Raw genomic sequence first — 26,594 nt, 5'->3', positions numbered from 1 at the left:
ATGTGCCCAATTCTGCATAAGCCAGTCTACACCGGTTCAGGGGACCCCTTAGCCCTGCTCTGGCGCGAAACTGGACAAAGGAAAGGGGAGTGACCACTCCCCTGACCTGCACCTCCCCTGGGAGGTGTCCAGAGCTCCTCCAGTGTGCTCCAGACCTCTGCCATCTTGGAAACAGAGGTGCTGCTGGCACACTGGACTGCTCTGAGTGGCCAGTGCCACCAGGTGACGTCAGAGACTCCTTCTGATAGGCTCCTTCAGGTGTTAGTAGCCTATCCTCTCTCCTAAGTAGCCAATCCCTCTTTTCTGGCTATTTAGGGTCTCTGTCTCTGGGGAAACGTTAGATAACGAATGCAAGAGCTCATCCGAGTTCCTCTGCATCTCTCTCTTCACCTTCTGCCAAGGAATCGACTGCTGACAGCGCTGGAAGCCTGCAAACCTGCAACATAGTAGCAAAGACGACTACTGCAACTCTGTAACGCTGATCCTGCCGCCTTCTCGACTGTTTTCCTGCTTGTGCATGCTGTGGGGGTAGTCTGCCTCCTCTCTGCACCAGAAGCTCCGAAGAAATCTCCTGTGGGTCGACGGAATCTTCCCCCTGCAACCGCAGGCACCAAAAAGCTGCATTACCGGTCCCTTGGGTCTCCTCTCAGCACGACGAGCGAGGTCCCTCGAATCCAGCGACTCTGTCCAAGTGACCCCCACAGTCCAGTGACTCTTCAGTCCAAGTTTGGTGGAGGTAAGTCCTTGCCTCACCTCGCTGGGCTGCATTGCTGGGAACCGCGACTTTTGCAGCTACTCCGGCCCCTGTGCACTTCCGGCGGAAATCCTTTGTGCACAGCCAAGCCTGGGTCCACGGCACTCTAACCTGCATTGCACGACTTTCTAAGTTGGTCTCCGGCGACGTGGGACTCCTTTGTGCGACTTCGGGTGAGCACCGTTTCACGCATCCTCGTAGTGCCTGTTTCTGGCACTTCTCCGGGTGCTACCTGCTGCTGAGAGGGCTCCTTGTCTTGCTCGACGTCCCTTCTCTCTCCTGGTCCAATTTGCGACCTCCTGGTCCCTCCAGGGCCACATCAGCGTCCAAAAACGCTAACCGCACGACTTGCAGCTAGCAAGGCTTGTTGGCGTTCTTTCGGCGGGAAAACACTTCTGCACGACTCTCCACGGCAAGACGGATCCGTCCACCAAAGGGGAAGTCTCTAGCCCTTTTCGTTCCTGCAGAAACCTCAGCTTCTTCTGTCCAGTAGAAGCTTCTTTGCACCCGCAGCTGGCATTTCCTGGGCATTTGCCCATCTCCGACTTGCTTGTGACTTTTGGACTTGGTCCCCTTGTTCCACAGGTACCCTAGATTGGAAATCCACAGTTGTTGCATTGTTGGTTTGTGTCTTTCCTGCATTATTCCTCTAACACGACTTCTTTGTCCTTAGGGGAACTTTAGTGCACTTTGCACTCACTTTTCAGGGTCTTGGGGAGGGTTATTTTTCTAACTCTCACTATTTTCTAATAGTCCCAGCGACCCTCTACAAGGTCACATAGGTTTGGGGTCCATTCGTGGTTCGCATTCCACTTTTGGAGTATATGGTTTGTGTTGCCCCTATCCCTATGTTTCCCCATTGCATCCTATTGTAACTATACATTGTTTGCACTGTTTTCTAAGACTATACTGCATATTTTTGCTATTGTGTATATATATCTTGTGTATATTTCCTATCCTCTCACTGAGGGTACACTCTAAGATACTTTGGCATATTGTCATAAAAATAAAGTACCTTTATTTTTAGTATAACTGTGTATTGTGTTTTCTTATGATATTGTGCATATGACACTAAGTGGTACTGTAGTAGCTTCACACGTCTCCTAGTTCAGCCTAAGCTGCTCTGCTAAGCTACCATTATCTATCAGCCTAAGCTGCTAGACACCCTATACACTAATAAGGGATAACTGGGCCTGGTGCAAGGTGCAAGTACCCCTTGGTACTCACTACAAGCCAGTCCAGCCTCCTACACTAAGCCACGAATATTCCACTTCCATAGGTTCAGGTCTCACATTCCACAGCAAAGGGCTTCAGCATATGACTGGCCACAGATACGACTGCTCCACACCGCCAGCAGTCTTGATCGACTGCTCTACAGCCTCACTAGTCCCAACCAGGCCAATCCATGTCAGTTCTCCAACCTAACTCTCAACCCCTGATCGCCCACCTTTCAAATGTGTTCCGTTGGCAATGTTATTCCAGTGAATCTCTGGCAGGTTTCATTTCATGCAGCCTACGCTGTGTCCAGACCCTCAGCTCACGTGGCCCAGCAGAGCCGTTACAGCCACACTGCCTCTTGCGTTTCTGCGGATTACACAAGTCGAGATCACATTGTTGTGCTGTATTCTCTCTTCACCTTATTGAATTACAAGATCTTCTTATCTGTACAATTCAGAATGATGCAGGGTCTATGTGGGGTTGGACGGAGCTGCAAGCCAGTGTGACCAGTCAGCTATCTCATCAAGCCACACCCCAAGATGTCCCATTGTTATGTACGATACCTTCAGCTAATCATAGCTTTTTACCCCTATTGCAATTTCTCTTAAAAGGTCAAGACTGGCTTAATGTGAGACATTTGCCATGGAGACAATTGGCAGCTATGAATGTCCACACAACAGCAGCAGCACCACCACCCTAAATCAGCCAGTCAAACAGTGTAGAAAAGCAATGGTGAGTATGCTTGAAGTGCAAATGACATATGCTGAATGTTGAAAATTATTAGTTGCATGTTGTCTGCCTAGCCCAGTAAGGTGTTGCAGGACTGGGGAAGCTGCAACTTACTTGGCTAGAGCCTTGGACCTTGTTCGCAGAACTAGGCAAAAGTGGTCTGCCTTCCCATTTGGGCGCCGGGTGAGGGTGGAGCTCCAAGTAGAACTGACAAACTCAGATAGGAACAACATGACCCTTTTGCTCCAGCCATGATCACAACAGTGGAAATTAATTGGACCCTGCACTTACAAGTTGCGTAGAGCTTATCACTGAACTGATATTGCAAAGCAAGCAACAAGCCAACTGAGTTTCAATGACTTGTCAGTAGTAGAATTAACCCTGCATTGGGGTGTGGGGTTTTCATTAATGGTCAGTAGCTCCACTATCAGCACCATGGAGTAAACATGTTCACACAAAAAAACTGCAGTATACAGAAGTTGGTCAAAACTACTTGATAGTCTTATTCCAGGCTGGTTGTGCAGAACTGGATCATGTGTTTTTCCAGGTGGCTGTCTCAGTTGTATTCGGAGCAACTTTAGTTTGACACTTAAATAACTGATTTTTCTTTTTAACTCTAGTCCACAACTAGCAGAACTTATTTTTGGTCTTTCACAGAGAAGTTTATGGGAAGACTGACCAAGATTTATCTGCAGCAAACAGTGAGCATTTGAAAGGTATCTGAGTAATCACCCAGAAAAGACTCAGTCATGTTATTTTCAAGTCAGAATGACAGAATAACTAGCAATGGAGTACCTTATGTTTTGCTTAAATTATCTGTGTAGAGCAGTGGTTCTTAACCTTTCGATTTCTGTGGACTTCCACTTTACCTTTAGTGGAATCTGGGGATCCCCCACTCAATCATCACTGAAATCCATGGACCCCACTGAGTCATTCTGAATCCAGGGATCTCTGCCAAAGCAATTTCAATGATTTGAACAGAAAAAAATACAAAAAATTACAAACAAAAATACACAAAATCACAACAAAAAAATTATCAAAATGTTCATTTTAATGGAAAGGTTGGAACTTTTTAAAGTTCAATTGATGCTACCCAACATCCATACTATTAATTTGTTTAAAGTACTTCACTGCTCACACAAATCAATCCGAGCACACAAACTTAATTTGTTGTCTTCAATTTCAACTTACTTCACAGTTGCAGAATGTTGCTACATTTTCAAACTATATTTTGCTTCTTTAGTGACATACACTTTATTAATCTGTTAATATTTTATATTCTAAGCAGTTGCGGACACCCTGAGTAAGCTTGGCAGACCAGCAGGGGCCTCATGACCACAGGTTAAGAACCGCTGGTATAGAGGATTGGTTCAACTTTTCTTTATCCCCAGACTGGAGTATGTTTTTCAGATATCTAGGTCTGCTTTGTAACTATATTAAAATAAAGTAACTAAAGGGTCATAAAACTAAGTTGGAAGTGAACTGGTTATGTCAGTCTGGCTTTAGGAGTTCATAGGCCCGTATTTATACTCCGTTTGCGCCGAATTTGCGTCGTTTTTTTCGACGCAAATTCGGCGCAAAACTAACGCCATATTTATACTTTGGCGTTAGACGCGTCTAGCGCCAAAGTATGAAGAAAGAGCGTAATTTTTTAGCGTGAACGCCTTCCTTGCGTTAATGAGATGCAAGGAAGGCGTTCCCGTCTAAAAAAATGACGGCGACGCAAATGCGTCGTATTTATACTCCCGGGCAAAAATCACGCCCGGGAGGTGGCGGGTCAAAAAAACCCGCATTTGCGCCTGAATTTAACGCCTGGGTCAGGGTAGGCGTTAAGGGACCTGTGGGCTCAGAATGAGCCCACAGGTGCCCTCCCCTGCCCCCAGGGACCCCCCCTGCCACCCCTGCCCACCCCAGGAGGACACCCAAGGATGGAGGGACCCATCCCAGTGAAGTACAGGTAAGTTCAGGTAAGTATAATTTTTTTTTTTTTGTATTTTTTTTGTGGCATAGGGGGGCCTTATTTGTGCCCCCCTACATGCCACTATGCCCAATGACCATGCCCAGGGGACACAAGTCCCCTGGGCATGGCCATTGGGCAAGGGGGCATGACTCCTGTCTTTACTAAGACAGGAGTCATGAAATGGCGTCTGGGCGTCGAAAAAATGGCGCAAATCGGGTTAAGACGATTTTTTTGCGTCAACCTGACTTGCGCCATTTTAAGACGCCCTAACGTCATTTTTTCCCCACGCCGGCGCTGCCTGGTCTACGTGTTTTTTTTCCACGCACACCAGGCAGCGCCGGTCTGATTGCGCCGTCTAACGCCATTCCATAAATACGGCGCCCGCATGGCGCTTCAGAATGGCGTTAGACGGCGCAAAATGTTTTGACGCTAAACTGCGTTAGCGCAGTTTAGCGTCAAAAAGTATAAATATGGGCCATAGAGTCTAAGCTTCCTCCTGCCCACCCAAAAAAAGACCTATAGTTCTAGGTGGAGATAGTCTTTGTAAGTATATCAGTCATCATAGTGGCATCTTCCTCAAAGGAATACATCTTGTATGTTGATAGGGAAATCTCCTTATGGGAATAAGGCAGTCAGTTTCTTGAGTAGTTCCATGTTGTGTTCATTTTTTGCATTACTAAACCCTTAGGCTAATTGCAAGTTACCAATGATCTTTTTAAACCGTGATTTGTACCCAAACTACATCCTCTGACCATATCTTAGGGCTGGCAACTGCATAAACCCATCCGAAATATGAAATAGGGGGATTCCAGAAGTATAGATGTATCAATGTTTTAATAAAACTTTCCTAGTGAAGCTTTTTTTTCCAATCGGTACACTATTGTATTTTTTCTCCAGTATGGATCACCTGATGCCTGTAAAGAAGTGAGGATTGACGAAATCTTTTCTCGCACCCATAACACTGGTGTGGTTTCTCCCCAGTATGGATTCTCTGATGCCTATAAAGACTTGAGCATCGACTAAAGGTTTTCATGCACTCAGTACACTGGTATGGTTTCTCCCCAGTATGGATTCTCTGATGACGAACCAGATGTGCCCTTTGAACAAACCTTCTCTCACACTCTGAACACTGATAAGGCTTCTCCTTAACATGGGTGATCTCGTGTGATTGGAGATGAGAGAGAAGACTGAAGCTTTCGTCACACTCTTTACACTTCTGTGATTTTACCCTAGTATGAATTTTTTCATGCTGTACTAACCCTGAATTACCACTGAAGCATTTGTCACACTCAGTACATTGGTATGGTTTCTCCCCGGTATGGACTCTGAGATGCAGTACCAGAGATGACAGAAAGGAGAAGCTTTTCTGGCACTCAGGACACTGATATGGTTTTTCCCCAGTATGGATCCTCTGATGAGAGTATAGATTACCCTTTTGACTAAAGCTCTTTTCACACTCAGTACATTTGTATGTTTTTTCTCCAGTATGGATTCTACAATGCCGGGAAAGATGTCCCCTTCTACTGAAGCTCTTCTCGCACATTTCACATTGGTATGGTTTCTCCCCAGAATGGATCCTTTGATGATATAACAAACCTTTTCGATAGGTGAAGTTTTTCCGGCACTCTGTGCACTGGTATGGTTTCTCCCCAGTATGGATTCTTTGATGCTTCCTCAGATAAGAATTTTCAGTGAAGCTTTTCCCACAGTCCGTACACTGGTAAGGTTTCTCCCCAGTATGGATTCTTTGATGATTTAATAAAGATGACTTTTCAGTGAAGCTTTTCCCACACTCCGTACACTGGTATGGTTTCTCTCCAGTATGGATTCTTTGATGATTTAATAAAGATGACTTGTTAGTAAAGCTTTTCCCACATTCCATACACTGGTACGGTTTCTCCCCAGTATGGATTTTTTGATGATTTAATAAAGATGACTTGTTAGTGTAGCTTTTCCCACATTGCATGCACTGGTACGGTTTCTCCCCAGTATGGATTTTTTGATGATTTAATAAAGATGCCTTTTGAGTGAAGCTTTTCCCACAGTCCGTACACTGGTACGGTTTCTCACCAGTGTGGTTTCTTTGATGTTTTAATAAAGATGACTTGTGAATGAAGTTTTTCTCACACTCTGTACACTGGTACTGTCTCTTCAGGGGCTGATAACTTTCATGCTTGAATATATCTGAACTTTGAGTGACACTCTCCATGCAATCCATATGGGGTTTCTCTCCAGTAAAACAAAGCCACAGTGATGGGTTTCCCCTCACACTGGTATAAGTATTTAGAGATAATTCTCTAACATATGAACATATTCAAGCTGGGGTCAAGGTTAACTGGCACTCTGATGTGTATGTATATCTGATCTTCAAGTGTTTTCTCACAGTCCCTGCTGTGGTACGATTCTTTTTTCCGACAGAGGGCATGCTGCTGTTAGCACATCCTATTGTACAGCAGGTCTGTTCATCAGCAACCTTTCACGCTGTAAAAGAAAAAACAATCAATTGTAAATGTGTGGTTTAAAGGGGTCTGGTGTTCACTTATACACAAAAATAATGCCTGCAAAAGTGTATAGGTATGCATAGCTGTAGTGTTTTTGAGTGTGGAGTCCCATGTTACTTTTAACTTCCTGGAATGGAAAGAGACAAGTGCAATAGGTATACCCTGTTAATGTACTTTGTCCAGACCACTAGAATTATGTGATTCAGCGCCCACAGTGTTTTTGTACAATTACAGATTTGCCACATAATCCATCATATCGTCAATTATTTGCAAATTTTAACACAAAAAGAAATTTTCTTTCTAACTTAAACAGTTCAACAGTTACAAAAAAAGTGGCAATGCTTGCTGCTTTCCAGGGGAAAGCACTTTGCAATGGTTGCCTGTTCTCCTTTCAGTTGCTGATTGCTGTATATAGGTGTTAAACTAGTATTAATAAGGTGAATCCTTTGTCCAGACAGTGTTAAAGTGTAAATGCGACAAAACAATGATCTGGTACTATCACATATTGTGCTGCATTATGCAGCATAATTTGCATTTTGTTCCCACATAATTTAGTAAACACTGCTCAATAATTTGGTTCTCCTTTGCTGCATATTCCAGGAGCCCTGACAACATGGAAGATGCAAATGGTGGCACATTCTTGTATATGAATGAGAGACTAGGGATGGGTTGAGCCAAGAGAGAGAACAGGACACGAGAGAGAAGGGTGGAGAGTGCCTCTTACATGCTGGAGCTGTGAATCCTCATGGCTTGCTCCACCTTTTATTTTTTTAAATATTATATTGATTTCATTCACTGCAAAACACAGTCATCATAAATACATTAAAATGGTAGCACAGTACTTAAGTCTCCGATATTCTTGCAAGCAAGAGCTTAAATCACAATTGCAGTAAAAACTGAATCCAGCGTTCCCCCCCCTCCCCCCCCCCCCCAGTTATATCTGATTTTTAAAACGTCAGACTGCAAACTGTATAAAGATTAAAAACATTTAAACCTGCTTCACTCTGAGTGGGCCCATATTAATTAATCAGGATTAGCATGAGAAAATAATGAATAACCTATTTGACTGATTCTCAGTGGACTTACCTATACATATTTACTGTATATACACCCAATTTTATGGCAAGACCACAGCCTCAAATTATGCTATCTATTATCCTGCTTTATTGACTGGCAGCAGTCAAGAAACTTAAGAACTACATATACCATGAATCTAAGGAACAGGAGGCAAAGGATAACGGAACAGAAAGCAGCAGTAGTACATTGCACCATTCATGACCAAGGAGCCCTCTATTGTACCTAACGTGACTGCAAGCAGCCCTCTTTTCTTGCTGCTCGCAGGCAATAAAAGTACTTTTTACACTGGTTAAGCTTCTGATATTTGTAACTATTGTTTTACGAGGTTTATATATTTATAATAAATGTGGCTGGTCTCTTGCATGCTGCGTTAAAGCTCTCACCTTTTTTTTATTGTGGTCGCACCCCCGATTACCTGTAGTGCAGCACGAGGATCATTCTACTCACTCTCAGCAGACCCCTCCCCCCTGCAGTACACAGCCTTTAATTTTCTATTGTTTGTAGTTTCAGCGACCGGGGGACCTCCTTTCTCTGTGCCTTCTCCAGGCAGTCTTCCCCATGAGGTAGCTGCCCTGAAACACCCTGGAGGTGTGGTCTTGCTTCCTGCCCCTCCACTACCTCATATTCTTAAACCTATGCATTTCCTCTCTTTGGGAGCAAATCTTCAGGCCTGCATTTTTCAATTTTAACCCCTTCATTCCCTTCTATTATACAATATATATTTACCCTGTTTACCGTATTCCCTGTAATTTTTACACATAGGAACCTCCTTTTTGGATGAAAATAATGAAGAGGATTTCAAAAATAATTTAAATGATTTCATACAATGCTCTGTGGCTCAAGCAGTTTCAGCTTCCATGACCAAAGTAAACAAGAAATTTGAAAGGATTACTTACCCTGTAATCATTTGTTGGTATCATGTAGTGTTGTAGATTCACATGCTCCTGCCATCTAATGTTGAGTCCGGAGTGGTGCAACTTGCTTTTCTTCAGAGTGGTGCAACTTGTTTTTCCTCGAAGAAGTGTTTCGCGTCAGGACATGTCAGGCACATGTGCAATATCACCTCCTCATGGTGATATTGCACATGTGCATTGACTCCTTTGTTAGATTGTTTTCCCACAAGCGGGTGAGAAAGGAGTAGGAGGAGTGAGTAGGAAATGATATGTCCATGTGATGTGTAAATACATGTGCACAAATATAAAGTATAAAGTAACTGTAAAAGCCACAGGTATCTGGGGAGGAGGGTGGGCGCATATGAATCTACAGCACTACATATCACAAACAGATGCTTACAGGGTAAGTAACAATCCCTTCAATGGCGTGTGTGGCTGTAGATACACATACACATGCTCTGCATAGACTGTAAAGCAGTCCCTCCATAAAAGTGGTAGCTAGCCTGTGGGAGTTGCAGTTAACTGGTAGAGTATATGTAGCGCCGCCTGACCTAAAGTGGCCGGATCCACACAATAGTGTTGTTTGAAGGAGTGTGGTATAGGCCATGTAGCTGCTTACAAATGTCAGATACAGGAATGTTTCCAAGGAAGGCCATAGTAGCTCCCTTTTTGCTAGTTCAGTGTGCTCTGGCAGAAACAGGTAAAGGTCTTTTGCCTTACCATAGCAAGTTTTTAAGCATTTCACTGTCCATTTGGCTATGCCTGATTTGGATACTGGGCTACATTTGTGCGGTAGGGGAAAATGCTACAAAGTGCTGTTTGGCCTTCCTAAACTCTTTAGTTTTGTCTATATAGAACATAAGTGCTCTTTTGACACCTAGTGTGTGACGGGCTCTTTCCTCAACTGTGTCATGTAACGGAAAGAAAAATGGTATCTCAATAGACTGATTTAGTTGAAACTGAGAAATCATTTTAGGAACAAATTTGGGATTAGTCTGAAGAACTACTTTATCCCTATGAATTTGCAAGAGAGGTTCTTCTAAGATTAGTGCCTGGAGTTTACTAACACGTCTGAGTGAAGTGATGGCAACTAGAAAAGTGAATTTCCATGAAAGAAATTGAAGTGGACAGGAGTGAAGTGGCTCAAACTGTGGACCTATGCGTCTTGTGAGTAGAGGTTAAGGTTCCAGAATGGGCAGGTGGAATGACACTTTGGAGTCCTTCCATGAAAGCCTTTATGACAGGCATTCTGAATAAAGAAATATGTTATTTGTTTTTGGAGCTATGCAGCTATAGCATTAAGATGTAGGCAGGGCCACTGGAATTATGCAGCACATTTTGAAATAGTATGACTTCATTATTTAATCATTTTTAAACTTGGTAACACTTTCTGGGCATTGGTTGCACCTCATTAGCACCGAACAGAAAGATGACCTGTCCAGCTTAGCCAAGGGGGTTTTCACTGTGCAGCAACCCCTGTTGCGGCATTTACCAGTAACCTTTGAAGCATTTGAGCTAGAAACATTTTGTTAAAATCTGCAGATTATGCGCCAGATGGATTATGTGGCAAAAATTCTATAATTATGCGAAAAACTGCCATGTGTGCACAATCACATAATTCCAGTGGCCCTGGATGTAGGCAAATGGCAGTATAGGCGAGATTTGCAGACAATTTTTTGTACTGTGGCTTTCATAGGATTAATCTGTTTAGATTGGCAGTAGCAAACAAAACATTTCTATTTTGCAGCATACCAGGCTCTAGTAGTGGGTCTACAAACTTCCTTGGAATGTTCATACATTGTGTGGGCAATACCAAGTAGCCAAACTATATGACCTCAAGACCCATATCGCAAGGGTGAGAGACTTGTGGTCTGGAAGCCCGATTTGTCCTTGATTCTGGGTAAAAGGTCCAGCCTGTTGGGGAGCTTCTCCTGTTGAATTACTGAACGATCCAAAACTATGGTGAACCAGGGTTGGCATACCCAGGTGAAAGTCACAAGGATCATGGTGAGAGATGTTTGCCTAACCCTCCGAACTAGAAATGGAATGAGAGGGAGAGGTGAAAAGGTGTAGACAAATATCCCTGACCAATTTGTCCATAAAGCATTGCATTTGGATAGCTGGTGTGGATACCTTAAGGCAAATTTTGGGCACTTTGCATTTTCTGCTATGGCGAAAAGATCTGTGAGGAGTTCCCTACTTTATGAAGTATGTGTGGAAGACTTGCAGGTGGAGTTTCCACTCATGGACTTGTTGCTGTATTCTGCTGAGCAGTTCTGCAGAGTTGTTGTCCGTCCCCGGCAGATACTCCACCAGCAGGTGAATGTGGTGTTAAATGGCCCAATTGCAAATGGTCTGAGACAGGTGTGATAGTTGTGAAGTGTGATAGTTGTGTCCTTCCCCTGTTTTTGTGTGAGAAAGGAAATCTTTCAGGGCTAGAAACACTGCCTGTGGTTCCAGGTAGTTGATGTGAAGGAACTGGTGTTTAGGATCTCAGAGCCCTGCACCATCAAGTCTTGGAAGTGAGCACCCTAACCTGTCTGTGATGTGCCTGTGGTCAATGTGATGTGAGGCACAGGATCCAGAAAAGGCCACCTCTTCATGAGGTTGTTGGTGTTCCACCATTGCAGAGAACGTTGAGTTTGTTGGTCTAACAACACTAGATCTTCCAGGTACCCTATGACTAAGACCATTGACAAGCTAGACACTGCTGTAGGGAACGCGTGTAGCGTGGCATGGGGAACTATGGCTATGCAAGAAGCCATCATCCTAAACAGCCATCATCCCCCAAAGTCGTTATTGTGTAGGATTGATTTTCCTAAGACAGATGGAAAAGTGGCTGAAAAATTTGGATGCAAGCTGGATTGGGGTACAATATTCCTAACTCTGCATTCACCATTGCCCCTAAGAGAGAGGTTGAACTTGTAGTGGCTAGAGATGGGATTTGGGAATGTTGAGAGTGAATCCTGGTTTCTGAAGGAGATCCACTGTCATCTGAGCGTGCTAACACTCGTGCAGTGTACTGGCCTTAATGAGCCAGTCATCCAAGTAATGAAACACATGGATGTTCTGTCTTCCACAGGTGTGCTACGACTACTGCTAAACATTTTGTGAACACCCTGAGAGGGGTGGTGACTTTGAAGGGAAGGACTGTGAACTGATGTTTGCCTGCAATTACTAATCTTAAGTACTTGGGGTGTACAGGGTGAATTGGTATGTGAAAGTAGATGTCCTTTAGATCTAGAGTTGTCATGAAGTCACCTTGCTGAAGTAGTGGAACGACATCCTGAAGCATGACCATGTGAAAGAGTTCTGAGAGGATGTATTTGTTTAGAGGTCGGAGATCCAGTATTGGTCTGAGGGACCTGTCCTTTTTGGGAATCAGGAAACATAATCCTGAGCCCCGATGTTCTGGAGAGAAAGGGTTCTATGGCCCCTTTGAGAAGAAGAGATTTAACTTATTGTTTGATAAGGGTTAAATGTTCCTGTGATAGCCTGTGAGTGTAAAGGGAAATATTGAGAGCTGTGGAAATGAGCTCCAGACAATAGCCATGCTAGATAATGGCAAGGACCTATTGGCCCGTAGTGATGATATCCCAGGTGGTGTGGAAAAGTTGGAGTTTTCTCCTGACAGGTGTTGGGTGATCGGGAGGAAGGCATAGGTAATCACTGCTTGGCAGTGGAGGAGAATCTGCATGTGGTGGTGCTCTTCCCTCTCCCCTCATTATTGGCCCCCTGTAGGAGCCTCTGTAGAAACCTCTAGTGTAGGAAGACTAAGGTTGCCTGGCATGTGATGTAGAAGTGTTGGGGATAATCCCAGAGACCCCTTGTATCCAGGGTGATAAAAGGAGCCCCAATGTGTGGTAGTTTGGAGGGCACCCGTAGCCTTGGTGGTGTCTGTGTTTCATTTTTCTAGAGTGGTATCCACCTGTGGCTCAAACAGCTGCTCTTTATCGAAAGGCATGTTCAGAACTGCCTGCTGGACCTCAGGTTTAAAGCCAGAGCACCGAAGCCAGGCATGCCTTCTTAGTGGGATGGAGGTATTAATTTCCCCGGGTTGTAGCATCTGCTGCATAAGGGGTGTACCAGATGGAAGTAGTGATGATGGTTTGACCCTCCAAGACAATATGTTGTCCCCGCTTACAATGCTCCATGGGGATGTACTGTAGTAACTTCTCCATCACATCCTAACGGGCCCAATCATACTAGGCCAAAAGGGCTTGATAACTGGCTATGTGCCACCATCCTCTTCACATGCAGCATCAACCCTCTTGCTTTCCTTTTCTCAGGGAGGAGAGTCCTCGGTGGCCTGTTAGCCCATTTACAGACAGTTGTTGCCACTACGGAGTTGGGTGGTACCAGAACCCTGATGTAAAGCAGGGCAGAGGGGGGCCGCCTTGTATTTCTTCTCCACCCGTGGCGTGATCACCCTAGAACATACAGGCTCTTTAAAGACATCCTCTGCAGCATGGGGAGGTATTGTGAATGCCTATGCATAGTGTAAAGGGTGTTGTAGAAGAAATCTTGCTCAATGGAGTCTTTGTGCAGCTCTACATAGTAAAAGGTGGACGGCCTAGCAACTATCTGCTAAGAGGTAGTGTCTTCTGGCAATGAGGGCCATGCAGGGTAAAGGCCAGTGTCATTGAGGGCAAGGGATCAGGGTTGTAGTCATCCTATGGGTCAGTGTCATCAGGAGGGCTCCCTAAACCCTCATTGTAGGACTGTGGCAATCCCTGAGGAATGTCATCCTCTTGAATGGGTGACTGTGGAGGGGAAGGGTGAGGACGGGAGTAAGGAGGGGGAGTTGGAGGGTGGGGGGCAGGGGGGGAAGAAGGCCTGGGAGGTGGGCTAATAGCCTTATCCTTTGTCCTCTTTTTGGAAGGGATAGGAACATCCAGGGCCTCTTGAATCGAATATTTCCTTTTGGGGAGAAGAAGAGAGGGCAGTGTGGTAATGATATGCCTTCTTCGATCTGGAGCTTGCGCTATCTAGCGTCCATTTTCTCCAGGATTGGCTCGACCGGAGAGAGGCTGGTGGAGGACTGGCCTAAGCCCCTGGCTTCGGATAATTTCAGCTTCGAGGGTTTCAGTGCCAAAAGCTTGTGCTTCAAAAACTTAATCAATGCAGATGACAAGGCTGGCAGCTAGTGCAGAGGATTGAATCGATACCAAAACAATCTCTTAGTCAGAGGCTGTTGAGGGTCGAAGCCAATGGCGTTACTTTGGCTGTGGCAGCCACTTTCTGCACCGTGCCAAAAGGTGCGGAGGCCAAAACAGTCTTTCGGTACCGACCATGAACGGATGGAAAGAGTGGACCGGCGACCATTATGATGGGCTGCAAGGCCTTTTTGGAGGATTTGTGCGGGACAGTAAGGGCCACAGTACAGTTCTTGACTTACAAGGTCAAACTCGACGTCTAACTCTGACCTGTCCTGGATGGAAAGGGCTTCCTCCCTCTGCACTGGTTCCTCCTGAGCAAGTTCCTCTCCGAAGAGGTGCGGTGTGTCATCCAGCATCTTCTGAGCCATTTCCAGCCGACTAACGTGTCGATCCCAATGGGTCTTTTTCGTCAAGAAAGACTTGCAGGTGTCAGTTGGCCTCATGGTGATCCAGAAAGAAAGAGCGTGCACACAAGGTGTTGGTCAGTGTGCGAGGACTTGGCGTGGCACAGAGGACAAAATCATAATAGAGTCTGTTCCATCAGGAAACCATTCACTTCAGTGCCGAAGTATGTGAAAGGTAGGCCCAATGCGGGCACTTTTGCTCTGAAGGGCAGTCGGTCGGAGGCCAAACTGACGCAATCGGTGAGAGCGCTAAGATAGGACGAGTACAAACAGCAACAAAAATGTCAGAACAGGAAGGAAAGATTGAGAGAACCAAACTGAATGGAGACGAAAGACGTAGCAAAGGCACACACGTCCGAACTCGATGGCGGAGAGAAAACAATCTAACAAAGTAGTTGATGCCCATGCACAATATCACAAAAACGAGGAGTCATTCGATCTTGTGACTCGAAACACTACTTCAAAGAAAACATTGCTCCACTCCAGGTCCAAAACTAGATGGCTGGAGTATGCAGCGCATGTATATCTACAGCCACACGTGCCATCTAACATACTGTTCTCAGTTAGATGTCCCAGTCCAAATTGGCCCTATCTGCAGGGGAAAGCAGAAAGCGCAACACCATGGAGGTCCAATCATCAGCTCAGTCACAACAAACAAGCATATCAAAAAATATTACTGTGCTATTGGCTGGTGACGAATCCTCACATGGGTTTGAAGTCGACGTTCCTCCAAGGCCTCCTTCTAAGGATGGGAATAGCTCTGAAGTTAAACACAAAAATAAATCAAAACATTTAGAGAACAGTAAACTTAAGATTGTTATAGCCAATATAAAGGATACAGATGAGGACTTGGGTGATCTTGATACGGATAATGACCCTTATGGGAAAAATGACCGACTTCTGGTCTGGTCCGCAGGCAAAGAAAAATAAACTGATCCCTTCTGATAATCCCTTTTATTCCAAGACATTATTAGATACCGAAGACCAGCTAATGTTTGATCCTAAATTAATTCACCCTCTGAATTCCAGAGTGGCTCCCTTCGGAGCATCTGGGGGATATATATTGCTGCCAAACTACGTTTACCCATAGACAAACAAACAAGAGCAAAACTAAAAGTCTGAGTGCCCCAGACTTTCTCCTCACAACCAATACATCCCAATATGTAAAACTTTTTTTCTCCAAATTCAGCAAAGGCCCTCGTAAAGGAGTAAATATGGCCTGGTCTACCTGCCAGGACAAATTGTTGGACGTTGTTGGTCCGCTATCATGTATTCTTGATATAGCTGAAATGGCCAGGTTGGATAACATATCCACTGACCACGAGGAGTTATCCATGGGGATACAAAGAGCCTTCTGTCTTCTAGAAAATGCCAATTTAGCAATTACCCACAAACAACGCAAAGGTTTGTTGCTCAAACTAGACTCCAAGTTGGCAAACCTTCCAACAATTGACACTGGCATCAAGGCAGACAGATTACTATTCAGCGATTCCTTTATCAAGGAACTCAGTAAATATGTCACCACCTTCGCTAACCTAGACCAGGTGCAAGAATCAATTAAATAAGTTTTCTCTAACCACGGGCTGGTAGACAGAGGAGTTTTAACGTCCGAACCCTCAGAAATCAAGGGTACAGAGGCTCCTACAATTCAAACTACCAAGACTTCCGACTGCAGTTTTATCCTCAATGGACAAGAGGCTACCCCAGCCAAAGAATTGTCAGGACATCACACCCAGAAAGTAAGTCTTCCTCTTGGCCCGTTTTCCATAGGGGGTCGATTAAAGTTCTGTCTAAGCAAATGACAATCTATCACTTCCGAAGTTTGCGTATTAAACATAGTTCAGGGTTATTCCATAGAGCTTTACGACCACGTCCACAATCTAAGTCTTTTCCTACCTAACAGCCTGGAAGGTAGCGGGTCTTCCTAACTGTATCCAGGAATTTCAGCAGAAGCATCAGACTATATTGACAAATCAGGGACTCCAGGCAAACCAAAGCTTACAAATCAGCCTGGTCTGTTTGGTCTAGCTGGTGCTTGGGAAGATCTGTTGATCCCTGAAGGAAGCTGGCTCTGTATATACTATATCAAAATAAGATAGCGTGCACAGAGTTCAGGGGTTCCCCAGAGGCTTAACGAGGCTAAAGTAGATAATACTAATGCTCTCTTTTGTGGTAGTGACGGCGAGCAGTTAGGCTTATCAGAGGGTAGTGCAAAGCATTTGTTGTACACACACAGTCAAGAAACTGAGGCACACACTCAATGACTAACTCCCAGCTAATGTACTTATATAGGAAAAATATATTTGTTACTTTATTTCTAGAACCAAAATATTCTTGTTTCTGGTAAGTAAAGTTGTAATTATGAATTAAGCATATGTATCAAATGCACTTTGGTTAGATTTGGCAAAGAAAGCAGTTTACAGGCAAGTAACACTTCTCAGTTTCAAACGTTGACAGTGCAATTTTCAGTACAGTCCTCGGGGGCGGGGCAGGGGTGTTAGTGCAGTTTTGAGGTAAGTACTCGACTTACACTTCCAGTCTCCGGGGGTTAGGATATCCACTGGTCAAGTTTCAAGATGACCCCTAAAATACACTACAAGCAACACAGGGCCTGCCGGGTGCAGAGGTCAACGTTGGTGTTGGATTTAGAATGGAATCTTATGGAGTCTGGGGGCACTCAGAAACAGATCTGCTGGCAACTAAGTACCTGCAACTTCGGAGGGCAGACCTGGGTGGCTTAGATGAGCACCGGATGGGGGGGCACAGGTCAGCACCAAACACACACCCTTATCGGCACTGGGACGACTGGGTGCAAACACAGCATCGGACCCCCAATGCTTTTCAATAGGGAGATCCCGGGGGTTACAAAGATGCTGCAGGCTGGGTCCAGGAGGTCGGTTCTGGAAAACCACAGGATGGACAAGGAGCAGGGCTGTCTGCTGAATGTCGCTGGATCGTCAGTCGGATTCCCCAAGGCCTAGGGGCTGCAAGTGCAGGGGTACCTTTAGGCATTAGGAATCTCCGTCCGGTTTTCTCACGGTCAAGGGGTCCTCTGGATTTAGGCTGCACGCGGCGTTGTGTTGGCCAGGAGGGGTCAATCAGGGTGGACACAAAGTCGGAATTGACTGGGGACATGCTCTGGACCGGTGGACCACCTGGACTCAGGCCGTGGGCGTCAGGTGCAGACTATGCAGGACTTGTGGAACAGAGGCAGTTCTGGAGTCCCTTGTGGAGGTTCTTGTGGACAGGGCCACTGTCCCCTGGAGTTCCTAGTCGTCTGGTGGGCAGTCAGTCCTCTGATGGTTTAGAGAGGTCACTGGTCCTGCTGGATGCGTCGCCTTTTGGTAGCAGAGTCCTTGAAGCTGCAGACAGGCCGGTAGGGCTGGGGCCAAGTCAGTTGTCATCTTGAGTCTTCACTGCTGGGGCGGGGGCGACTTAGCAGTCCTTCTTTTTGTCTTGAGATCACCAGGAATCTGGTGAACTAGGTTCAGGGGTGCCCTTAATCCTGGATTTATGGGAGTTACAGAGGTCAGAGGGCAGTAGCTAATGGCTACTGTCCCTGAGGTTGGCTACAACCTTCCTGTGCCCATTCTCTGTGGGGAGAGGGCACACCCTAACACTATTGGTCCCTGCCCTCCAAACCAAGACAGAGGATTCTGCAGGGAGAGGGTCACTTCAGCGCTGCCCACCTTAGGGTTGGGTCCTAGCTGGAGTGGTCACTCCTCCCTGTTTTACCTAATGTTCCCCGTCTGACTTGCCACCAAAAGTGGGGCTTTGTCTGGGGGGGTGCATCTCCACTTGCTGGAGTGCCCTGGTGCACCGTATCAGGAGGCCTGAGCCTTTGAGGCTCACCGCCAAGTGGTACCGTTCCTGCAGGGGGGAGGTGTGAAGGACCTCCACCCAGAGCAGGCTTTGTTCCTGACCCCAGAGAGAACAAAGGCTCTCACCCCGTGGAGTCAGAAACTTGTCTGTTAGTGGCAGGATGGCACAGACTGTTCAGCCTTACACTAAAGGGCTGGGTAAAATCCAGGGTGCATCTCTAAGATGTCCTCTGTGTGCATTGTACAATATATTCAACACTGGCATCAGTGTAGGTTTATTGTGCCGAGATGATTGATACCAAACTTCCTAGCCTTCAGTGAAGTCATCATGGAGCTGTGGAGTTGTGGAGTTTGTAATGACAAACTCCCAGCCCATTTACTGAATATGGCCACACTGCACTTACAATGTCTAATAATGGACTTAGACATTGTAGGGGCATACTGCTCATGCACCTATGCTCTCACCTCTGGTACAGTGCACCCTACCATAGGGCTGAAGGCCTGCTAGAGGGGTGACTTACCTATGCCACAGGCAGTGGTTTGTGGGCATATTTAGGGTTGCAAGCTAGCACAGGCAAAACTTACCAGGCCGTAAACCTTTACAGTTCTGCAATCTCCATGAACTATCCACGTCAATGTTAAACCTGTCAGAAAACACCCTCTCATATGTCTATTAAAGGGAGTACAATGTTGTAATCCGCCTATTCCAAACCTACCAAAACTAATTTCACTTCTGTGTTTTATCCTTTTTATTACAATCAACCCATGTTATGTGTAGGAAATTGTCTTAAAGTTTATGAACAAAAAACGATCCATCTCAGAATGCCCTAGCATACCCAACTCCTCATCTCTTTCAGGAAACGCCACAAACCTGTCTCCTCCCCTAACCTTGCCTGCTGGGTTAAATGGATTACGACCCTCGCTGGTATTGGCACCTCCATTTTTGGAGCCCACCCATCCTGTGGAGCCATGGCCTCCAAAGCATTCTGGGTTGGTTTCCGTTTAGAGGACATTCTGAGATTGGCTGAGGCAAGTGCTATCTCTCTGCAACACTGTAATAATTCTGTGTTTCACTGCCCTAACAGTTTCATCTATTCTAACACCTACTTCTACATAAGAAGCTCCTGGTCTTGAGGAAACAACACATATCTGGTCCTGTCCTCCACAGTTCCTTCCCTGCATTCTGGACCTTTTTTGGATACACTCTGTTCAAGGTTTTTTACTTTCATATTAGTTATCTTCATTGGGTTTTCCATATTACCTATGTTCAATACTTACTCATAACTTCTTGCACAAGAAAAGGGGGCTGCTTGCAGTCAAGGGCTCCTCCGTCCTGATTGGTGTAACTAAGGTTTTTCGTTCCCATTGGCCTGCTGTTGCTTGGCCTCACTGGATATGGAGTTCGTAAGAGTCTTGACTGCTGCTATTTAATAAAGCAAAAAAAGAGATAGAATAATATGAGCCTTTGTGTCGCGATTAAGACTTGGCTTCATAAATTACTAGGAAAATCTACCTCAGCATTTATTCTGCTTTGTATCCAATCTAGACACTTTACATAGTTTACATATAAAAACAAATTAGGCTTTAATTTCCGAGTGTTTGTGTTTGAAAAGTAGGGACATCTCCCAGGGCCTCAGGTCATCTTTATTATCATCTTGAATAACCGACATTTCATTCCATTGTTGTGCCGTATGCTGCTTCTTCAATCCCAGTCTTTACTTTCTGCATCTCCCAAACAAATCCCAATTTTACTCCTGATAGTGGCCAGACAGAGTCTGGGGGTCAACATGAATACCAAATCAATAAATCTCAAAGCCACTTACCCCATTAAGGTCTCCGGAATATCACCAGAATACAAGCTTCTGCTTATAGAAGGGAAGCCCTATAGCATGGGTCTGAAGCCTGTTTGCATCTCACTTCAATATGGGCTTTCTGAAGAGGGGTTTGGAACTATCATGTTAATTTTCTGCTGGGTGAGGTCAGCTCTCTTTAACATGTCAAATTGTATAAATGAATTAGAAATTCCAGGAGACCTTATGTGGACAGGCAAGGGTATATATTGCCATTCCGTGTCATTGAATGCACGCTCTATGACTGCTTCCCATGTGCGCCTAAGTGGCACGCGTGGTATGCCTGAATGTTGAAGTATTGCTTTATAGAACCAGGAGACTATAAGTCTGCCCACCCCCCATAGTGTAGTGCTTGTAATAAATTATGTGTATGTTGCTCGTCCAGGATGGTACTTTCATTTTCTAATAGATGGACTGATCACCTACTTGTGTGAAGCCCGCCATCTCTCAATGCGTCAAGTTGTTTGCAAGAAGGATGGCAGCTTATGTAGGGAGCAAATTAAGAAGAATCACAGGTGCAGTTGGCTTAACTGCACAAGTTTAGTTCACACTTCACTTCAAACAATTCAGCATGGTGTGCGCTAGGACAGGAAGGCTTTAGCAGTTAAGGCACTATAAAATAAGCTGAAAGTGGCCAACCCGTTATTGCACAGGAGTATAACCATATTAATCTGAGTGACTTTCTGCTAACCAGCAAGCCACCCATTGGAGCTGGGCTTCCAGATGATAAACTGAAAAAACAGGCCCAGCCCTCCCTTAGCAGCTTTAATTTTGCTAATGCCACTTGTCTTCTGTTAGAGTTCTGTATCAGCCCACTCGAGTTAAGTTTCCAAAAATATTGTGTGAGGAGCAAAGAAGGAAGATTTATGAAATTGCACAGAAGAGACATGGTAACATAATCATTTTGTATAGACAGAACTGATATTGCCCATAGTAGACAAAGGGAGTGTGCATGAAGTTCAACCCGAGATCTCAGTGTATGAACTACACATCCCAAATTGTCTTCCAATAAATTATAGTTCAGATGAAACATCCTGGTCCCCAATTATCAGTATATAACTCCTTCCCATTGAATCTCCTGCTTTCCTGGAGTCACTCTAACCTGTGGTAGTGTATGGGATTTTGGAAATATACAATATTTGCTCTAATTATTACCTAGGCCTGATACTTCTTTGAAGGAGCTCAGACTATTCAAAATATTTCAGAGATTACACTCAACATCCCTAACAAATTAGCATATCATCTGCATATGATGAGACTGCATGACTAGCATTTTCTAGTTGAGTTGCCGATTACTTTCCCAAAACCGCTAGTTGTTCAGTGGGTAGGTTCCTCTCGCCACTTGACAATGCCAAAATGAACTGTTGGGGTTGAACTCTGGCCGTTGGCGTGGCATGGGAGATCTTGATCCATTGGATCGTTTGCCTATCATACATTTTCCCAGTACTTTGGACATATAGCGCATGTTACACATTGAAAGGTTTCTTCCAAGTCCACACGTGTGGCCAAAGACCTGAAGCCTCTTCCATAATACAATAGAGGACTCTAATATTCAGAGATGTGTTAAGAGGGATGAAGCCATTTTGGTCTCATGTGGGCAAAAAGGGTAGTAGTATGTGTGTTAAGATTTTATTGAGGATCTTGAATTCAGTATTTAGGATTCGCAATGGGTGATACAGGGAGTGCAGAATTATTAGGCAAGTTGTATTTTTGAGGATTAATTTTATTATTGAACAACAACCATGTTCTCAATGAACCCAAAAAACTCATTAATATCAAAGCTGAATATTTTTGGAAGTAGTTTTTAGTTTTAGCTATGTTAGGGAGATATCTGTGTGTGCAGGTGACTATCACTGTGCATAATTATTAGGCAACTTAACAAAAAAAAATATATACCCATTTCAATTATTTATTATTACCAGTGAAACCAATATAACATCTCAACATTCACAAATATACATTTCTGACATTCAAAAACAAAACAAAAACAAATCAGTGACCAATATAGCCACCTTTCTTTGCAAGGACACTCAAAAGCCTGCCATCCATGGATTCTGTCAGTGTTTTGATCTGTTCACCATCAACATTGCGTGCAGCAGCAACCACAGCCTCCCAGACACTGTTCAGAGAGGTGTACTGTTTTCCCTCCTTGTAAATCTCACATTTGATGATGGATCACAGGTTCTCAATGGGGTTCAGATCAGGTGAACAAGGAGGCCATGTCATTAGATTTCCTTCTTTTATACCCTTTCTTGCCAGCCACGCTGTGGAGTACTTGGACGCGTGTGATGGAGCATTGTCCTGCATGAAAATCATGTTTTTCTTGAAGGATGCAGACTTCTTCCTGTACCACTGCTTGAAGAAGGTGTCTTCCAGGAACTGGCAGCTTGACTCCATCCTCAACCTGAAAAGGCCCCACAAGCTCATCTTTGATGATACCAGCCCAAACCAGTACTCCACCTCCACCTTGCTGGCGTCTGAGTCGGACTGGAGCTCTCTGCCCTTTACCAATCCAGCCACGGGCCCATCCATCTGGCCCATCAAGACTCACTCTCATTTCATCAGTCCATAAAACCTTAGAAAAATCAGTCTTGAGATATTTCTTGGCCCAGTCTTGACGTTTCAGCTTGTGTGTCTTGTTCAGTGGTGGTCGTCTTTCAGCCTTTCTTACCTTGGCCATGTCTCTGAGTATTGCACACCTTGTGCTTTTGGGCACTCCAGTGATGTTGCAGCTCTGAAATATGGCCAAACTGGTGGCAAGTGGCATCGTGGCAGCTGCACGCTTGACTTTTCTCAGTTCATGGGCAGTTATTTTGCGCCTTGGTTTTTCCACACGCTTCTTGCGACCCTGTTGACTATTTTGAATGAAACGCTTGATTGTTCGATGATCACGCTTCAGAAGCTTTGCAATTTTAAGAGTGCTGCATCCCTCTGCAAGATATCTCACTATTTTTGACTTTTCTGAGCCTGTCAAGTCCTTCTTTTGACCCATTTTGCCAAAGGAAAGGAAGTTGCCTAATAATTATGCACACCTGATATAGGGTGTTGATGTCATTAGACCACACCCCTTCTCATTACAGAGATGCACATCACCTAATATGCTTAATTGGTAGTAGGCTTTCGAGCCTATACAGCTTGGAGTAAGACAACATGCATAAAGAGGATGATGTGGTCAAAATACTCATTTGCCTAATAATTCTGCACTCCCTGTATGAAGCTAAATTAAGAGAATTTCTACCTGGTTTAAGGACATTGGTATTGCTTTGGTTGTTGTACTAGGTAGAAACCCATAATCAAAGGCAGTTTCCAATTTTCTGACCACTTTGAGGGCCAAAAGAGCAGCATATTTAAGTCCTACTTTGCCCAAGGTGGTGGTCACCCCATGTGCATCTGGATGTTTTGCCTAGATTGCTGTACTACCTTAACATGGTTGGCATGCCATGCCCAACTTGGTGTGACCCGCCCTTTTATGGTTAAGAGGTGCATGTTCTGTGTTATTGTGTGTCTAGTCATCAAGGCTTGAGTCTCCAATAGAGCTGTTTGTTCAGTACAGGTTTCTCAGAATACCTACTAGTGCTACAATGTGACCAATCTTGGGCCCCAGACTGGACTAGTGAAGTGGTTTCATGGAACATCCTGGCGAAACATTGACAACCTCACCTACATCTGGTTTATTTCTGGATTCATAGCGTTAAAAGCACCATGCTAACAACTCAGAGCGCTGAATTTCATACCATTAGGCCAGGTTAATATTTTAATATTGTCAAACAAGTTAAGCAAGCTTATTAGTTTTAGAAATAAGAGGTCAGTATGAAGGTCATCTAATATGTAGATTCTGAAAAAGTTAGTGTGGGATTGTCAGGATATTAATGAGAATTAGGAATATGAATGACATTCATTAGGAGCAGAAGTCACAGCCTTCTGCCCCACTTTCTTCAGCTGCTGCATCCATCCCAATCGACTATCTACTGCAGTTAGGGTCCAGGTAGAACATGAGGTTGGTTCTCAATCTGCTGAACCATAATGCTTGCTGTGGACTTTAATGTCAGTCTGAGTTTCATGTCACAATTACAGTTTATTTTGTGCTGATTAAGGGCAATAAAGGCAGAGAAAAAGCATAAGGGGGTCAGCGGGATTCCAATTGAGTTATAGAACGCTGGATTGCAACGAGGTTGTGGCCTTACTGTTTTCGTAAACAGAGGCTGTGCTCCCTTAATATCTACTGGTAAGGAAATGTAACTGAATGCTGTCTGCTGGGATCTAGTTTGCTCTACAGGCCAAATTCCAGAAAGTTCCACTTGGAATTTTATCATTGAAAGGTCATGAAAATAAGTACCTATTCTGATTCTCTGAGAACAATTATACATACAAATTTTATAAGTAACATGCATTGGATAAAAATGCTAAAAAAGGATGCCACCTGTGCCTGTATTATGACCTGTGCTCCCTCTAAGTTGTGTCACTGAGTGCTCTAGCACACTCTCTCGCCACGACGCGCGGAGAGAGGATGCCACTGATCATAAAGGAGATCCTTTAACACACAGGGTAAAGTGAGAGGAGGGGCTGCATCATCGAAGGCTTTAGGCTAGGTGTCCTGCTTGTGTGTTGATGAAGGCAGCCCCTCAAGAAGAGTTACCACCTGCGAAGAGTAAGGTGGTACTAGACACTGCTTGACATACACCACCTTTGGAGGTGCAGCTTCTGCCTCCAATGTAAACAAATGCAGTCAACACACTTCTAATTTACTGAAAGTACACGTCCTGCCTTTGGAAACAAGTAAGACTTTTTAATCAGAAAATTAAAATGTTAAGTTAAATCTATTCATGTGGTACTCTTCCATGCTCTGTGAAGGAAAGTGCCTCTATTGACATGGTCACCCCACCCCACTGTTTGTCTGGTTCCTGGATTAATTTTGACTGCTAACCAGGTCCACAGTGTCAGATCTCTTTTTCCCAAAACCTTTATCTCCCACTGTAAAACCCTAGTAGGTTGTACCCCTGGTACCTAGGGCCTGGGGTACTAAAGAGGGATGGTCCCTAAGGGCTGCAACACAAATTGTGCCACCCTAAGGGACCCCTCACCAAGTACATGACAGCTTGCCATTGCAGGCTGCGTGTCTTGGTGCAGACAAAAGTGAAAACACGACAGGATACACAGCCTGTGTGCCAAGTCCCTAACAGTGCATGCAATATATGTAAATCACCCCTCTGGCAGGCATTACAGCCCTAAGGCAAGGTACATTATATGACGTGTGAGGGCATACCTGCACGAGCTGATATGCCCCTGCTATGTCTTTGTCGATTCTCAGACATATAAGTGAATAGGAAATTAATTTTAAATACATGTACTGGACACTGGTCAATACAAGTTCCCCAGCTGCATGATGGCTTCATTGAAAATAAAACATCTCGTATTGGTGAGCCTACACTGATGCTAGTGTTGGATTCCCCAATACCTGCACCTAGAGGACACTTCAGAAGTGCCCCCTGAAATCCTACCAGCTACTGGTGTGTTCACCGACTAGTCCTGACCAGTTAAGCCACACGAGCCACGTTTCTGGCCCAAGATGGGAGCCAGCACTTTTGACGGCCAGAAACAAAAACCTGCACTGGGCGGGGGTGTTAACACCTCACTCAGGCAAAATGGACATTCCCGGGCGGGAAGCTTCAAAGGCCTAGCTGCCTTTGTGATGCGCCCCAGGTCTCTCTATATGGCAGAGATATCCTACCTCCCTGTCCTGACCCGACATACAGATGGAACTCACTTTTTAAATTCATCCATCCATTGGAATGAATTAGGCCAGTAGGGTTAAGGTTATGCCCACTTCCCAGCAGAAGCGATCATAGAAAGGGTGTAGTCACCCTAAAGGTGGGCAACCCACGCCCCTAGATTGAACATTTAGGTGGCACCTCAGAACCCTAGAACTCAAATCCTGACAATCTAAGAAGAAAATGACTAAGAAGTGTCACAGAAGAGAAGAAGAAGGAACAGCTAACCTTGTACAAACCCAGCCGTCCTGTCTTCACTCCTCAACAAACTCTCTCACCAGAAGACGCCTCATCCTGCACCTGAACCTCCAGAAACCTTGGAGGATTGCCTGACTTCGAAAAAAGGCTCAAGTCTCCTGTGAGCAGCAGACCTGCTCTCCAACCAAATCTAAGGAAAGGAGTCTGCAGCCTCCGGAACCGCAAACCCCTGACGCTTGAAGTCAGTACTGCACCAGTCCTC

At 44.8% G+C, this 26,594-nt stretch overlaps 1 protein-coding gene across 4 annotated transcripts in view; it reads right to left on the bottom strand.

The window, feature by feature from the left end:
* Positions 1-5,476: 5,476 nt before the first annotated feature.
* Positions 5,477-26,594, bottom strand: part of LOC138282964 (zinc finger protein 271-like) — a 29,707-nt gene continuing 8,589 nt past the window's right edge. The window contains exons 2-4 of one of the 4 annotated variants that reach the window (XM_069221037.1): positions 19,795-19,939; positions 15,373-15,455; positions 5,477-7,142 (exon numbers count right to left, since the gene is read on the bottom strand). In XM_069221037.1, the coding sequence (XP_069077138.1) occupies positions 5,539-6,879 (1,341 nt within the window). In that variant the 5' untranslated portion in view covers positions 6,880-7,142; positions 15,373-15,455; positions 19,795-19,939 and the 3' untranslated portion in view covers positions 5,477-5,538. The remainder of the gene's footprint in view (positions 7,143-15,372; positions 15,456-19,794; positions 19,940-26,594) is intronic. The other 3 variants (XM_069221038.1, XM_069221040.1, XM_069221039.1) reach the window with 3 other exon arrangements.

The sequence above is a fragment of the Pleurodeles waltl genome, chromosome 2_2 (genome assembly GCF_031143425.1).
Source record: "Pleurodeles waltl isolate 20211129_DDA chromosome 2_2, aPleWal1.hap1.20221129, whole genome shotgun sequence".
NCBI classification, from domain to species: domain Eukaryota; kingdom Metazoa; phylum Chordata; class Amphibia; order Caudata; family Salamandridae; genus Pleurodeles; species Pleurodeles waltl.
This window is presented reverse-complemented; position numbering and strand designations above follow the sequence as displayed.